The sequence below is a fragment of the Anabrus simplex genome, chromosome 14, assembly GCF_040414725.1.
Source record: "Anabrus simplex isolate iqAnaSimp1 chromosome 14, ASM4041472v1, whole genome shotgun sequence".
In the NCBI taxonomy this organism is placed as follows: domain Eukaryota; kingdom Metazoa; phylum Arthropoda; class Insecta; order Orthoptera; family Tettigoniidae; genus Anabrus; species Anabrus simplex.
Window position 1 is genome coordinate 69365882 of NC_090278.1, and position 17800 is coordinate 69383681.

The 17800-nt window shown below is 38.8% G+C and overlaps 1 protein-coding gene across 1 annotated transcript in view; it reads right to left on the reverse strand.

The window, feature by feature from the left end:
- Nipped-A (Transcription-associated protein Nipped-A) overlaps window positions 1–17800 on the reverse strand; it is a 347371-nt gene that overhangs the window by 182683 nt on the left and 146888 nt on the right. Inside the window, exons 36-37 of the mRNA XM_067157840.2 lie at window positions 16186–16398; window positions 3151–3228 (exon numbers count right to left, since the gene is read on the reverse strand). Of these exons, the coding sequence (XP_067013941.2) occupies window positions 3151–3228; window positions 16186–16398 (291 nt within the window). The remainder of the gene's footprint in view (window positions 1–3150; window positions 3229–16185; window positions 16399–17800) is intronic.

The following is a 17800-nucleotide window of genomic DNA, read 5'->3' on the forward strand; positions in this document are numbered from 1 at the left end:
TGTACATCCATTTCTTTTCAGCCCCTGAGGACCTTGTTTTTGCTTCCAATCTTCATCAGGAAAAAAAGGTATCAACGCTCATCTCGACAGATCTTTATTCTTGATATGGGAAGTATAGGATGAGAGGAAAGGCAAATAAACAAAGGAAAACAGAAAAGACTAAAATTGATACAGACAATAAAACAATAGAAACACAGGGCAAAAAGAAGAAAGAAACCCAGTGGGTCAGCACAAGTAGGTTACGGAAAGGAACAAATAAAAGCAAATCAAATCATACATAGAAAGACTGGTACAATGAAAAAAAAAAAAAACACATAATAGGAAAAAACAATGACAGGTCAGCACGGACAGAGGGAGCGACATAAAGAGGGAAAACATATAAACATTAAAACATATTTTAAAAAAAAGGACAATCTCCACATCCCCACACTCTGCCATCTTCAAATATACAATACTCTATTCACATCAAGACCAGAACCAGTAGAACAGGCAAGTGGCATCACTATTGAGTTAAAGTGCTCCACCAATGCACGACCATCAGCCCTGATTTTCAATGAAGGCTTCTGAAAAAAGAATACACTAGAAAATGGAAATTATGAATGACGACTGGTTTAAATTTTTCAAACACAATAGAACAATCTATTCTGCTTCAAAATAGGATTACATTCCTACGAACTGTATATTATGAGAACAGGTTCTATTTTGATATTACTAGTGTCAAGGTTAACCAAAAATCTGCTTAATCAGCTGAATTTGTCGTCGCAATCAATCATTACCGATCTGCATTTAGGGCTGTCGCCCAGGTGGCAGATCCCCTAACAATTGTTTACCTAGTCTTTTCTTAAATGATTTCAAGGTACTTGAAAATTTATCAAACGTTCCCCTTCATAAATTATTCCAATCCTTAATGCCTCCTCCAATTTGTCTTCTTGAATTCCAACTTTATCTCCATGTTACAATCTTTCCTCCTTTTAAAAACTCCACTAAAGCTTATTCATCTACTGATGTCATTCCAAACAGTCTCTTCACTGACAGATTGAAGCATTCCACTTAGTCCAGCTGCTCGTCACTTTACTTCCAAAGTCTTCCCAGGCCAAAGTTTGCAACATTTTCGTAACACTATGCTTTTGTCGGAAATCACCCAGAACAAATCGTGCTGTTTTCCTGTGAATCTTTTCCAGTTCTTGTATCTATTCATTCTTAGGGTCCCACAATACACTAAGTAATACCATACTCTAATTGGGGTCTTATAAGTGACTTATATGCCCTCTCCTTTACATCCTTACTAAAACCTCTAAATACCCTCATAAACATACGAAGAAATGCGTAACCTTTATTTACAATCCAGTTTATGTGATTACCCCAATGAAGATCTTTCCATATACTAACACCTAGGTACATATAAAGTGATCGCCTTGAATTACTGCCATGCCATCAACAATAGTCAAAACTGAGAGGACCTCGCTTCTTTGTGAAATGAGCTGATTTTTTACCCCCTCTGACAATCATACCATTGTCTGCTGTCCGTCTCACAACTTTGTTAAGGTCTTTTAGCAGTCACTCGCAATCATTTTCATTATGATGTCTGCTTGGAACATAAGCCTCTCTATCTCCTCTTGTCTTCCCACAACTTCTCCCTCTTCACTCTTGCCCAGTTCTCTCTTCTCTGTACACACTCTTTCATTTCTTTTATCCACCTGTCTCTTGGTCTTCCTGTTAGTCGTTTTCCTGTTATCTCCATTTCATGCATCCTCCTCTGTATCCTTCCTTCTTATAAGCTATAAATTTCATGTTAGTCCGTACTGAAATGCAATTACAAGAAATAAATTGATAAATTACAAGAACATCTCCGTGTAAATGAAATGCTTCTCTTTAAGCTTTATTTTGCATTCTAGATTCACTTTCCAGTACATTTTTCAAAATTTGACGTTGCCCATTAAATATTTCAATACAATATATCAAGTAAATGATCTTACATCAGTCTCTAGACTACTTTCAGCCACTTAGTGGCCATCTTCAGCCGAAGTTATCACATAATCAGTTTAATTTTTATTTTGTTTATTTATTTCTTATATCCTTTCCTCTGTCATTCTCTTCATGTGTCCATAATATCTACGTCTAAATGCCTCTATCCTGTTCAGTAGTGGCTCTTCTTTTACTATATCTCTAACCACCTCATTTCTCATCTTATCCATGCTTGTCACCCCTATCCTGCTTCTTAGAAATTTTATTTCACTTGCCTGTACCCTAACCACAGCTCTCTGCCTCATTACCCAAGTTTCTGCTGCGTAAGTCACAATAGGTACATCGTACATTCAGTATATCACTCTTCTGCTTCTCTGAGGGGCATCCTTGCTCCAAAACATCATATGCAAAAGGCCTCATCTGCGATTCCAGTCCCTTACTCATATCATATATACAAGAAAACACAGAGTTCCAATAACACTGCCTTGCAGAAACCCCCTTTTAATCATTACAGGATCAGATAATAGCTTCACCTACTCAATTCTCTGGCTTCTAGTTCCTAGAAATTTAACCACCCATTCAGTCACATTTTTGTCTATTCCAATAACCTTAATTTTTGCCAAAGGCCTTGGATATGTCAATAGCAAAACAGGCCACGTGACCTCCTGAATCTAAAATATCTGCTATATCTTAGTGGAATCCTACACATTGAGCCTCACAGAAATAACCTTTCCTAACCCCAAACAGCCTTCTATCAAACCAATGAGTAATTCTGCAAACATGTCTAATATAATCAGAAAGAATGCTTTCCCAGAGCTTACATGTAATGCACGTCAAGCTGACTGGCCTGTAATCATCCGCTTTATGTTTATCACCCTTTCCTTTGTTTAATGGGGCTACTATAGCAACTTCTCAGTCACATGGTATAGTTTCTTTATATAAACAGTAATCAAATATCTACCGGTACTTCAGAAAGGTACATTAACCCACCCAAGCCTTTAAGAATATCCCAACAATTGCAACAGTTTGACCAATTGTACAAATGTTGTAAAAGCCCAGAGAAAACACTTGTACTTAAGACTGGTCGTTAAGCTGGAGAACACTTTTAAAGGAGGTTGTTTACTTACAATTTAAGTTATATGCAAGAGATTACACACAGAACTGAATTAAAATTAAAATACTCACCATCTGCTGCTGTCCGTTACTTTTGGAAGTTTGCGAGCTGTTTTCCGAGCTTGAAAGTCGGTCTGGATTTCCTTTGCCCTGAAGAAGAATCGACACTTCAAGTAATGAAATTCTTTTGTTATGGTGGGCTGACAAAATGCCTAACACCGGGTATTTTATTGTATGCCGTTCTACAACCCGGAACGAAAAAGAACAGCAAAATTATTACTTAACAAACACTTATAACACTCTCACTGCTTGATATCACACACAAGGAACATTACTGACACTGCATTCATCTTTCGACACGGATGGAAACACGGCTGAGCGTACTTCATGCCTAAACCTCGTGTACTAACCTACCTACCTACGGATGCAAACACGAACTTGGCAATCACCCAGTGGCTGACCACTAATCACCACGGACAAGGGAGGGAATGATGACACTATTCCCTTCTACTTGTTATCTCAAGAATGAAGATATGTCAGGATGGCCCCTCAACGAGTGTTGACGCCCGCCCTTCTGATGAAGCTGGGAGGCAAACGCAAGCTCCTTGAGCGCTGGGAAGAGGTGGATATGGAGGAGCGGAGATTGATGTGGAGACTGTCCTTGTTCATTTATAGCTTTAAGAGCTTCCTCAAAAATTTGCTTGAAGTGTAAATCCATACATGTTACTTCCATATCCCTGGCTTAATTCGATCAAATTGTTGATAAGAAATTGTTCTTTTTTACTGTCAATATATTATCATAAAATAGTAGATTAATGTCACAAAAGTGACTGGAGTTTAAAATAAATCTCATTGCTTTTAAGGAGTTTAAGTGCTACGTTTTTCGTTCCGGTGAGTGTAGTAATGATTAAGTTTGGTACTTTTTATTTTGAACACTTTTTGTTTAATTCGGTTTCTGGAAGGACAAACCATTACCAACATAAGTTTTTTCCATAACTGTATGATATTTCTCACCTGGAAAAGTATACATAATAATAATAATAATAATAATAATAATAATAATAATAATAATAATAATAATAATAATAATAATAATAATAATAATAATGTTATTTATTTAGTATGTGGCTTTTTAGCACAGGGAGTGTCCGAGGATATGTTCGGCTAGCCTGGTGCAGGATTTTCTATCTGACTCCCTTGGGTGACCTGCACGTCCGGATGTGAAATGATGAAGAATAATGAGATAGAGAAAGAGCGAAACCCGGTGTTGGCACATAACCTATTCCTATCGAATAGCACCAGGCGATGGACGAATCACCATCATACAGTGCTATACGCCCTAACTCCATATGGACATTGTGGTTTGGAATTAAATCCAGGCTTTTCGGCCTGCAATTTAGTGATTTGAAATTGTATACCTCAACCCTGCCAGGCAAATTCTGGTGGTGAAATATTTTTTTGAACCAACAGCTCACAAACTGGCTAATCAAAGAGTCAGATCATAAATATCGTTACAGCACGTGAAATACGAGGCTGTAAATAAAGTAATGGCAACGTAGTCCAGACACTCACAGGATATTGGGCATAGGATATGGGAGTGGTCAGGTGGTGCTGTTGTCAGTGTGCAGTGTGCATCTGATGGGCATCTAGTTGGGAGTGTTATTGCCATGTGACATTGCAAATGAAGAGTGTCTATTTCACCGCTCAAAAGCATGTTTTGGAAAGGTAATCAGCATTCGTGGATTAAAATCGAGGTTGCCCGTGGCAAAAAAGCATCAGAATGTTATCCAGGATTACGTGAAGCCTGTAGCAAGAATGCATTACCGTATAGGACAGATGCTCGATGGGTCAAAGCGTTTCGTGCACGTCAGAATGAGACTGTGGACTTGCACCGCACAGGTTGGCCGTCCATTCCTCAAGATCAGATCGACATTGCGAGTGCTCGTTTCCATAAACCATTGATGGACTCTGCGAGAATTATCCGTAGAGGTTGGTATCAGTCATCAAACGCTGCGGCACAGACTGATGAAATTCTTTAACATGAGGATTGCGTCCTGTTCAGTTCCACTTCAACTCATCGACGTACAGAAATGGCACCGGTATGCATTGGCTGATGAAAGAGATGCATTTCTGCCACTGATGAGACGTGGGCATGAGCCAGAATTTAAGCCTCAATCATATTAATGGCATCACCCAGGTTCGCCACGACCACAGAAGTTTCAACAGGAACCCAGTCGGGTGAAGCTTATGCTGATTGTTGCATACGACTACGGGGGTGTTATTCTTAAGCATGTTGTGCCTGAGGGACAAACCATCAACAGTGACTACAATTGCCGATTTCTAGAATGACATCTGCGTCTGGCTACGCGGTGCAAACAACCATGTTTATTGCGAGACGATCGTCCTATCGTTTTGCATGACAATGCAAGTTGTCATGTCGCAAACAAGGTCAAGCTCTTATTGCAACGGTGGCATTAGGATATCTTGGAACACCCCCCGTAATCACTAGACACGAGTTCTTGTGACTTCGACCTGTTTCTCAAGTTGAAGGAACCCCTCCGAGGTCTGACGTGGCATCTGTACTCCGCGCAGTAGGGTGCTCCGTCGCTGTCATCAACAGAGAATGCCTTGCCAACGGTCCCCAATAGCTTCCTGACATTTAGCAAATGGTAACAGACTTTTCAGGTGACTATTGAAGGAATGTAATGCAAGTGTACTTGTTAGTTCATTAAATATTGCGTTCTATCAATATTGCCACTACTTTATTCACAACCCTCGTATTACAGCCTCCTAAATAACACTGGTAGAAGGCCTACAATATCCTTAGCCCCTGAAAATGATTAACAGTAACACTGTACTAATGACTACTGTTAAATGGAGAGCCCTTTGTTTCTTCTGCTGTGACAACTCCACCAGTTGGTATTACAGCTAAACAGTCAACAACCAGTATAGTAGCTTGTATACTACGCAAAGTGTAAAGTATAGAATAAGGACAGCAACACATAACGAGACAAACAGAATGGAAACAGTGAGTAACAGGAAGTAAAGACAAGGATCACACAGAACTGTCTTCTTAGATAAGTTATCTCCCCATCAATCCAGTTCTTCTGAATCCATATTTTCGCTGCACCTGAGAAGCTTTCTGTTTGCTTCCCAGCATTATCAGGAGTAGAACCCCCCGGGTATAATAATTTCATGTGGCTATTTGTAGCCAAGTGCAGCCCTTGTAAGGCAGACCCTCCGATGAGGGTGGGCGGCATCTGCTATGTGTAGGTAACTGAGTGTTATTGTGGTGAAGGACAGTGTTGTGTGAGTAGCAGGGATGTTGGGGACAGCACAAACACCCAACCCCCGAGCGACTGGAATTAACCAATGAAGGTTAAATCCCGACCCGGCCACGAATCGAACCCCATGGAACAGAAGACCAGTATGCTGACTATTCAGCCACCGAGTCGGACCCTCCCCCCCAGGTCATTACCGTATTTACCCGATTGTAAGCAAGACTTTTTTCTTGGTTCAAAACATGCGCCTTGGTTTAGAATCGGTATAGTGAACATGGCCTGAGAGTAGAGGACACTCTTTATTCATGCAATAGAAAAAAGTTTGAAAAAAAAAAATGCTGTAAGCCACCATAAGTAAGTTTTTGCCATCATATAGACTCAGGCCCGGTTTCATCAACTGTTCTTAAATACATACTAACAATGTGTTACGATATTCTTGTGTTTCTTCATTACTTTTCCTGTGAAATATTATAGCTATATAGCACTACAACTCTCGTGAAAGTTACTAAAAATGCAAATCTATACCCTATCTCAAAATAATCTTGGAGATAAAGGAAACACCAAAAACACGTGGTAAATGCGGTGGTACTATCTATCTTTTGGTAAGGCGTTAAAAATACTTTACATGTGTTAAGTTAACGTTATTGCCATGTAAAAGTTATGTACGTCATCTAAATCCGTTTATCTTCATTGTTCACTTTTAAAAAGCTGTTTGGTTTCAATTTATAATTGATACTTGTGCATTAAAGTGCCTTTTGAGAGCGGCGATGTGTCAACAGCGGAACAGCCATTGCAGTATTCAGTAGCGGTTCAGTTCACTAATACACAAGCCATGTGCTTTCTGTTCACTACTGTGTTCCAGGTGTTATTGGCACACTAGTGACTTTGCATAGCATTACGAGTTTCTTTTGTGCTAATATTTAGTAACATATGATTATTAAGTTGGTAGTCATTCTCTGCCTTGCTGTTTAGGATTTAGTTAACCGTTTTAATTTACGTTTACAGAACCTTTGTTAAAGTTCCGTGTGGGGTGAAGATGGGTGAGCGCGCCCCTTCTCATGTAAAGAATAAGGAGGGAAAAGCATTGAGAAGTGGAGAAAAACAGTGTGTTCTCAATGTTTTTAAGAAGTTTACTGACGCAAATCCTGGTAGTACTTTTGAAAATGTGACAAGGTTAGTAGCCACTATTTCTGAAGGTTATCCCACAGCATATTAAGGACTCGTGTGGTGCGTACCGAGTAGATGGTATCGCACTGCAATCGGGAAGGCAAGTTTTAAGGTTACCTCCGTACCACTGTTCTTTAAATCCAATTGAAAGTGTGTGGAGCCAAGTTAACCCATTGAGCCCTGCATATTTGTTGGATTGAAACTGCATTGGGGCTGGGATTGTTTTGGAGGAAATATTGTGTCACTTCATATCATGAAAAATTTATCTACAAGAACATTAAAGATTTAAAATAATATACATGAAAACGAATGGCTTTCATACCGCGAACTGCAGAACAAGGAATAGATTTAAAACATTTTATTTAATCAGCATCAGTCTGCCTGCTGAGCTGTAACACAGTCTTCTCCTTTCACTTTCTCTTTGATTTCCACATCTGTTTGATCTTCAGGAGCATTGCTTATACTATTACCAATATTACTACTAATTTCACGGAAAAAATGACATTCCTAATCATTACTTTCTGAACGGGGTTATATATCAGTAAATTTCAGTTCTTTACTGGCAGCCATCTTGTTTACAAGCGAATCTCAAAGTCTAGAGATAGCCCACTTCAAACTAATATTACCAAACACACTATCGATATATATTAGCAAAGAACATATTACATTGCAAAGAAAGAGTCACTACACAAATATAAGTGTAACTCACTCTACCATCTCTTGAGGAAAAGTTGAATTGTATAGTGAAGTGAGACAACGCAACAGTTCCGTGGTCCGGCATTTGGACCACCAAGACGAAGCACGGAACAGTTCCGTGGCTCGGGCCAAATGAGTTAAGAGCCATGCGGCTTGCTGAAAGAAAACTGCTGCTGAAAGAGATTGAACTAGTGACCCCTCAACGTTGGGAAATGTGTGTAAAACAAGTCATCGAGATGGAAGAAAAATGAATGTGGGATATGGACCAGTTAGTAGACGGTGCCACTGAACGGATAGTGATAAATGTAAACGACTCCGACTGATGACGACAACGTTTGGAGGGAATTGAGTAACCTATCTTTCTTCCACAGGCGACATTGGTGAGTACATTAACCTTCAGAGTTGTACTGAATATCATCTTGATTCATTCTGGTGATTGTATAAATGTGGCATTTTTCTTATAACATGTTAGTTACATATTATTTGAAATAGTTATCGATCTCATCGACTGATATTTTTACGCGACTAGTACTGCAACGTGCACGTGGCCGGACTTGTTATTCTTATCTCCCAGGTAATTTGAGATAGGGTATAGAAGGCAGTGGTGAAACGAAGTGGTTGTGTGTGCTTCCGATCCAATTTTGTTTGCATACAGCAGTTTGAATGGTGCTTGAAGTCAACATCAACGGGTTGTTTAAACATTGGAATCGCAATCCCCAGCTAATAACGGGAAACTGTCTTTTACAAACCTCAATCATCCTTTCCACATTGTTCTGTGTCCTAATGTATGCTATATTTTCAACAGTTTTGATATCTTGTTTCAGGATTAAAATATAGGGTTAAAAGAGACCCATTTAAAGTATCATCTATCAGGATTTTTTTTTTACATTGCACTGACACAGATAGGTCTTATGGCGACGATGGACTAGGAGTGGGAAGGAAGCGGCCATGGCCTTAATAAGGGTGCCGGTGCGAAAATGAGAAACCACGGAAAATCCATGTCGGGGCAGCCAACAGTGGGGTTCAAACCCTCTATCTCCTGAATGCAAGCTCACAGTTGGGTGACCCTAATAGCACGGCCAACTCGCTCGATCGATCCCTTTGTAACTTGTCCCCACTTACAACCATGCTAAAATGTGGCAGTTAAATAGATATTAAACTGTATTTGTAGCTCTATTGCCCCCGCTTGATTGGATTCTTGCGAGGGTACTATCTATTGCACCTAAAACATCATAAAAAGGCATAGGCTATTTTACAGATATCTCACAGAATCTGTTGACGGTCTTCTACAGAAGGAAATGCTGAGTAATCGTCTCATGGACACTATCGCTGCACAAACTCTGCTAACAATTCTACTAACTGGAGCTTTCGAAATTCTACCATTGTCTCCAATAAAGAGTATATGCAGGTCTCCAAACAACACACGAAAAATTGTTTATCTTGAGTTTAAAACGTGTTCGATCTTGAATGTGCTTGACAGCACAGAAGACTATGCTTTGTACTATGACAGTGGCAAAGAAATAAATGATGGTGAATATGAATCATCTGACCGACTAAATAATTACATGGCGTAAAATTTATTCAACGCTTTCTGCGTTTCATTAATAAATACAATTTTTAAATTTTTCATTTCTGACTTCCAGGGGGATCGGCTTACAATCAGTGTTGGCTCATAATCGAATAAATACGGTAAATATACTGTATCTATTGTATCCCTGTCTGTTGTAAGAAGTGTGTAACTATGCAACACTTAAGCATGGACCTCTTTCAACTTGGGAGCGTGGTGTAGCCATCAGCTTTCACCTACTTGTAACATGCTCTCACTTTTTCCTATACAACTTTCTTTTGTGAATTCTTGCAACACCAACAGTATTAGGCACCCCGAGCTTAGGAAATCCCTATCAAATTTTAATCCTCTTACTCTCAAGGTAACGATATATTGTTACCCATGTCTGCTGCAAAGACTGACAGGGTAACGATATATGGCATCATGACGACTCCCAATAAAAGTTTGAATAAGTTCATCAGTTCCTTGTTAGATGGCACAAGAACTTTTAGAGTTTGCGCTGTGTTTCTCATTTATGTATTGCGAAAATATTTGATTTAACAACTTGTGAGAAAACAAGGCTAATAAGAGCTCACCTGTCAATACAATTGATTTACACTAATTCATCTTTATCATCATACTTACTTCCAGAAAAATGATCATTTCTCTTCTTCAATGGTAATAGAAAAAAAAAGTCAAAATCTCCAAAGAGATGCTTAAAATCACAATACATAAGACCTCGCCATAAAATATCCAAAATTAAAATCTACAACAATTCTGCTTCACGTCACTGTCTAAAACCTATCTTATATACTCTCGAGGAAAAATATTAAAATCTTGTCACAGTGTGAAAACAAGAGTGCAGTTTATTGAGTATAAAATACCAATTCTTGAACTGTATTGAATATCAAGGGGCGATGACAAACACAGCGGTTTTCACCGAGTTGGCAGCAGATTCGGTGCTCCCAACTTAGCATTCAAATCAGTGAAACCATATATAGCGGGCGATACCCATCTTGCGGTGTTTGTGCTGACTCTGCACATCGTACTACCGACATGCAACTAACAGTTTTAATACTCCAGTGGTTCCTCCGCCCACGGAGTTCAATCCCACTGATCATACACAGCAGTTTCTGAATTGGAGCTTAAAATATTTTCATATAATTTGATTATTGATTAAAAATAAATAAAACTAAATTCAGTTCAAAATACCAGTGTGTGTTTGATATTTACCTTAGAGTTATAATCAATTTCTCCTCTGGGATATACTGGTTCTTATACAAATATTTATCTTTGTTATTTTTGTTTTTAGCAAATTAACTTGTCGAAATAAGCGATAGGCATTTGGGTAAAATTAAAGCTCTTTTCTTCATCTCTTGTTGATGTTCGAATATGGTCCAAAATTTACCTTCTTTACTCGATCACTCACCAAAGGATGGACTAACATTCGTCGATGCTTTTATTATTTATTCTCCTCCAAGCTAACTAAATCAGTAACAAAATAATTATGACCTCTTCCTCCAATAAATAATATCTGTCAGGGCCCACATTCCGTCACCTCAGCAATCACATTGCAGCTCGTTCGCGGCCACGTGTGTTTTGGGAAGTGTTGCCGACTCTGCAAAAACCGCTGTGTGTGTGTCTCATAGCCATTATTCTATTACCGCTGAAGAACAGACATGATCATTTTTTCGAAACATGTACGATGATGAAATGAATTTAATTAGTAATCACCATATACTAATTGTGTAAATCAATTGTATTGACAGGTGAACCCTCATTAGCCCTGTTTTCACACACGTTGTTAAATCATTAGGAGTCAACACGGATCTTAATAGAAACCGAAAATGGTCAAGTTTAAAATAATGTTTGTTTGTTAATGTTGTTGAACGCAAGGTTAGCTGAGATTTAGTCATGATATATAGGTGATTTTTGATGCTGTTTTTTATTGGTTTATACATAGGCTGTAGGCAGCAGATAATATAATTGTAGAAATGTCTTTTGAAGCTTTTTATGTGTTAGATTTAGTTTGAGTTAGCTGTGTAGCGTATGGTAGGATTTAGATTTATTTTTACAAGTATTCATGCTTATATTGGTCCGTACTGACTATATAGCTTGAGGAAATATATAAATATATAAATTAACCTCCTAATCAATACACAATATACAGTAATCTAAGAAGATTATTTGTCTAAGAAATGTGGACATGTCTCAATCATCGAGATGTCATTACTACATTCATGATTTCCTTTCAAATGTGTTCATTTATGTACTATCAATCTTATTTAAGTGTTTGTGTGCTGATGATGGCTAAAAGAGCTGAAACATGTCCACATTTGTTAGATAAATAATCTTTTTTGATTATATTGTGTATTGCTTAGGTGGGTAATCTATTGTTTTTTCCTGAAGGTATTTAGACAATGACTGTATTACAGCACTAATTATTCAGTGGTAAGTAAAGTTATTAATTTGATTATCTATGTTATTATTAATGAAATGTCAATAATATACCGTCATTGCACCTGCAAAAACCTAAGTATTTTAACTTAAAACTTTAGCAGGAAAGGTCCAATATTGTGCAAGGTTTTTCAAGGAATTTTTGCTCTTGATGACATGTGCTACAGATTAGCATTTCTCCTAATGAATGATCACAACCAGTTTCTGTAGGCACAACGATGATATGTTACTCTAACCCATGATCGATGAAATAACCTCAGTTTTAAACCACAATATCTTAGGATTACTTTTCTGTTTACTTTTTCCGATAAATCTGAATCAGATCACATAGAGGTGTGAACACAATTATATTGCCTTTAGAATAGAATTGAAAATGTGACTCAAGGTTAGACAGGCTTATTTAATCTAAAATTACATTTTTTTTCTGGAGAAACAAAAATAAGTTTTTAATTTTTCAATAACTTTTTCTTAAGCTAATAGATAGGATATGGCCATGAAACATTTCTTTTCCGTATGCCTGGTCTTTACGCTGTCTGTGATTTATTGTCATACAAGATCTCGTTCCTCTCTTGCCATACTCGTAAACCGTATTGCTGTTTACAACCACTCCTTCAAAATTTCTGCACCCAGGTTATGGAATTCTCTACCAGCGAACACTACGGAAGTTCCCTCTCACTGGAAGTTTGAAGTGGCTTGCCGTGAGCACTTGCCGAGTAGATCCCGCTGACTTGCTGGATAATTGTTGAAGGAATGAATGGATTACAGTAATTACCTCATTTAAGTGTATTTAAGTAATTTTAAAATTAAGGGTTCTATTATCATTATTATTATTATTATTATTATTATTATTATTATTATTATAAAAGAATAGTGAAAATTTGTCTTGAAATTCAGCGAGCACTGGTCAGCTGTTTCCTTCATAAACTTGGTGGGATTAAGTACTGCAGATGTTGAAACTGAGCTCAATATAGGTGATGAAAGTGATGCAAAATTGTTTAGTAATGGTGAAAGTGAATTTTTAGTGATTGAATAACTTATCAACGAACATAATTTTAGCGTTAACAGTGATGTAAGTGAAAACAGAAACCAAGAAATCGAACCTTATGGTGAAGCTCCTACAATTCATGTAACACTGTGTTCGTTATTCCAAATAATTTTGAAGGTGATGTTGGACTTGTCCATAATTTGGAAAGTGGATCACGAGAAACAGATTATTTTTTTACATATGTTAGGAAACTATTCAATGACATAGCCAAGTGCACAAATATCAACACAGCATTTAAATAGGCACGTTCTGGTAAAATAGATGCCGAATTAAATCTCTTTCCACTGCCAAAATCAAGTGATTATTGGTCTTGTCCAGACATCGAATACCCTGTGATAAGCTGTCTAGCTCCATGGCTAAATGGTTAGCATGCTGGCCTTTGGTCCAAAGTGTCCCAGGTTTGATTCCCGGCCGGGATTGGGATTTTAACATTCATTAGTTAATTCCTCTGATTCACGGACTGGTTGTTTGTGTCTTTTTCAGCATTAGAATTAATGTTGATACAGCCCCATCCTCACAGATGGGCACGTCGCCTGTAGGGCGTCAATTAAAAAACCTGCACCAGACCGCTATGAAGGCCAAATGCTGCTGTTATAGCCGTATGACGTTTAGGAGATACAAGTTTCTCACAAAATATTTTCATATTGTGGATATCAGACAGCTAAAAGCCAGGGATGATTCCACTCATTACATGCTTCAAAGAGTTCTCCCACTCTTGCAAATAATGGACACTTTCAGTATTAATACAATCCAGGCAGAGATCCCATTCGAAGGATGCAATGTCATGAAACAATGCATAAAAGAGAAACCACTGAAGTGGGCTATCAATGCATAGATTCTTGCCACTTGAAAAAAGGCTATTTTCTCAAAAGTAATTTCTACCGTGGTAGAAAGGAACCCAGAAACAAGAACATGTTGGGAGACCAGGTTATCGTGAATTTTTCGAATGGTGCAGGATCCGTTGTTTTAATCTTGGCTTGCCATTTTGCATCATGTGGTCTTCCATCATATTAGCATTTACTGTCATGACAGCGCTGCTTTGGATGTCCATATTAATTTCAAAGGAGTGGGTGAAATTGATAACTGTTGCAGGTGTGGCATGTAAAACGTGACCATACTACTGGAGACTCATTATCTGTGCTTCTCAGTGATGGGTACGATGTCCATTTAATAGTGAACGGTTTCGTTTTTGATGTGATGCCCATCGACCGATGGAGCACACGCACTTCCATGTTGTGTAAATGGCACTCCACAGCTCTGTCAGTAAGTCGACATTCAGCACTGTATAAAACAACGTGTTTATTTTGACAATTTCCTCTCATTCATGGGATTCTTACAACAGTTATATGACAATGATGCATATGCAAGTTCAACTAAAAGAATGGCCAGCTGAACTAAAGAATCCTAAATCTCTGAAAATGAAGAGAGAGAAAGTAAAAATAGTTCAAGTGGTGATGTGACAGCTTTGGTTTGTAGCATGACACAGGGACATCTGTACTGTTTCATCAAATTGTGATCCAAATGTCACAGTTGAATTTTTAAAAAATTAAAAAAACTGGGGGGAATGAACAAATTACTGTTCTGTGACCTTTTGGCAACTGATAGATACACAAAATACGGGGATGGGGAGTAGATAGATCAGATCAAAAAAGGTCTTACTATAATTGAGGAAGGAAGACAGTGAAATGGTGGAGATATATTTTTGGATTTACACTGAACACTGTATTAGTGAATATTTTCATATCATACGACACTATTCAACCAGCGTCTTCCAGACATGGTGACACTCAAAGTAACTTTAAGACTTGCCCTAGAAAAAGACTATTTTTCATCATGGAAGCATCTTGGTCGCAAATCATCATTCCTGTCAGCGCTTCCTCCCAAAAATCCCCATAAAATTACCAAAATCTGGAAGACAGTGTGTGCATGTTATGCATCTGTTGGAAGAAAAGTTGTATCAGGAAGGGGGATCTAGACAACACGGGAATGTGACCTCTGTGTCGAGTAGAATACTTCCTCCAGTATCACCAAGACAGGGGAGTGGGTTTGAACCAACAACCTTATGACTCCACGAAAAGAGATCTGGATGTGATGGCATGTTTTCTAATATTATGGAAAGTGTAAATAGTTAGTGGTCAATAGTTTTCACTACATTTATCTTTTCTGAAACAATGTACTGTGATTCAATTTCTTCTAAATAATGGGTTAAAACCAGGGAATAAGCGGCTTTAAAATATGGGCATCAGGGCCTCCGCCTTTTCTTCGTCATGATCCGTGGCTGTAACAGGCATAAATTGTCAGAACTATAGGCAGCCCCTCCAGAGATTTGCTGACTCATAATTTTTTTTCACCCACTTACGCCTTCCACTTCTTTCTACTGTTGCATAACAATACATAGAGCATGCTAATTTAGACGTGAATGAGGAATCCACGATGTTTGGCACGCTTGCAATTGCGAAATTCACCACTGGCCACTCAGTGACTTCAGAAGAATCCTATGGTGCCATCTGGTGACACACAGCAGAAATACATAGTTGGAGGAGATCATGTGCTCCGCTCTTTACCTAATGTAAAGATAACGTGCATAGATGGCACAGCTGACCTTCAACACCATATCGTCCAAAACTCTGTTGTGCCACCATATAGTGTCATGTCAACTCAGTTTTTGAGAACTATAACCAAATAATACATAACCTAAAAGCACAACCTGGCTATCAGCGAACTTAAATACAGAGTTTTGAGAAATTCTCTTATGGTATTTTCCTGTAATGTCATAGCAAATAGATAGGAAAAAAACTGACCTGAACTTTCTTTTGTCCTTTATGTAACTAATCCAGATAAAAATAAAGCATGAGGCAAAAATCTGAAGCGTCCACACAAAGAAATAATAATACTACTGGATCAAATTCCCCTACCTGGCAGGCCAATCTCAACAGAAAATTGAGGACTGAATCACAATGAATTCTCTCGATAGGAGTGCAATTATCGGGCTCCACTTTAGGTACAGCCGCTGGAGCAGGGAAGGGGGCAGTCGCCATTCCATGACGCTTCTTGTTGCCGTCCATGCTGGAGCCCGGCTCGTCGATGTGAGGCCGCTTCACACTGCCACAAGCTGTCGTAACCAGGTCCTACAATGGAGAATCAGGTCATTTAATGGGTTGTTCACAAAATCCAGCTCAAAATTTTCGAACAATTTTCAAGATTTCCAAATTTAAAATAATAAAAAAGAGAAACATTAACACTTGCAATGTACATCATTATTCAACAATATTTATGAGGAGGATTGTGTTCAGCACAAAAAACAGCACTACCTCTAGATCATTTCAAGTACTTAAAATGTGTATGTTCCACGAATGGCAGTATTGCACGTGAAATCAAATCAAGGGATAATAAGGCTAATGTAGTGAACTCACACAAACAATCAATGGTACTCTGTAAGAAAGAAGTGAGTTCTTGGTTGAAATTATCTATACAATGGTGCGAGCCTCTGCACACCCAGTGTTCACGCTCATATGCGGCGCTCAGTAATGTTGGTAACCGCTCGCCCATGCTCGGGTGTAACAATATTATGTCGCAGGCCTCTCGTACGGTTTTTCTGGCCCTGGGAGCGGACGAAGTGAAGATGTGACGATGGACGGTGAAGGGATCCATTCCCTATGGAAGGCCCACTGTCTGGGCGAGAGCCACTCGGCCGACCAACAGAGTAAAGAAAGTCTGTGTCCCGCAGGCCACACTCGTTGGCAGTGGACTATGACTTTTGGTTTCAACTCTCAAGCCAGCCAGCTCCCTGGTTGATCCTGTCAGTAGTCATATGCTTGCTCAACGATTAAGCCATACATGTTTTACTGTAAGCCGAATTAAGATGAAACCGCGAATGGCTCATTAAATCGGTTATGGTACCTTAGATCATAATACCAATATAAATGGTCCGTTATTGGACATTATAAATTTTCCAGCTAACTCATTCCTGGTTGCCAGCGTTTCGCCCCCGTGTGCTAGGTTGAGCTCGTCAGTTGGTACCTAGCACACCTACCAAGACGCGTGGCTAGTGCATACCGTGGAGGCCACTGCGTAGGCTACTTGAAGCCACCGGCAGTGCCAATGCACTATGAGAGACTTTGTCTCACTACCAAAAATTGATGCCTGCTTGGCCATCAGATGATATAGATGTTGATTCCCATAGGGAATCTGAAATTTGTGTGCTAGGTACCAACTGACGAGCCCAACCTAGCACAAGGGGGCAAAACGCTGGCAACCAGGAATGAGTTAGCTGGAAAATTTATAATGTCTAATAACGGACCATTTATATTGGTATTATAAATTTACTCATTCGGGACAAAAATTTCAGATTCCCTATGGGAATCAACATCTATATCACCTTAGATCATACCACTTGGATAACTGCGGTAATTCTAGAGCTAATACATGAACAGTATCATAGAAATTGATAAAACATGAGCACAACCGTAAAAATCTGAACTTGTGCAACAATCCAATGACTGCGTCCATCCTGGACCAGTGATTCAAGAT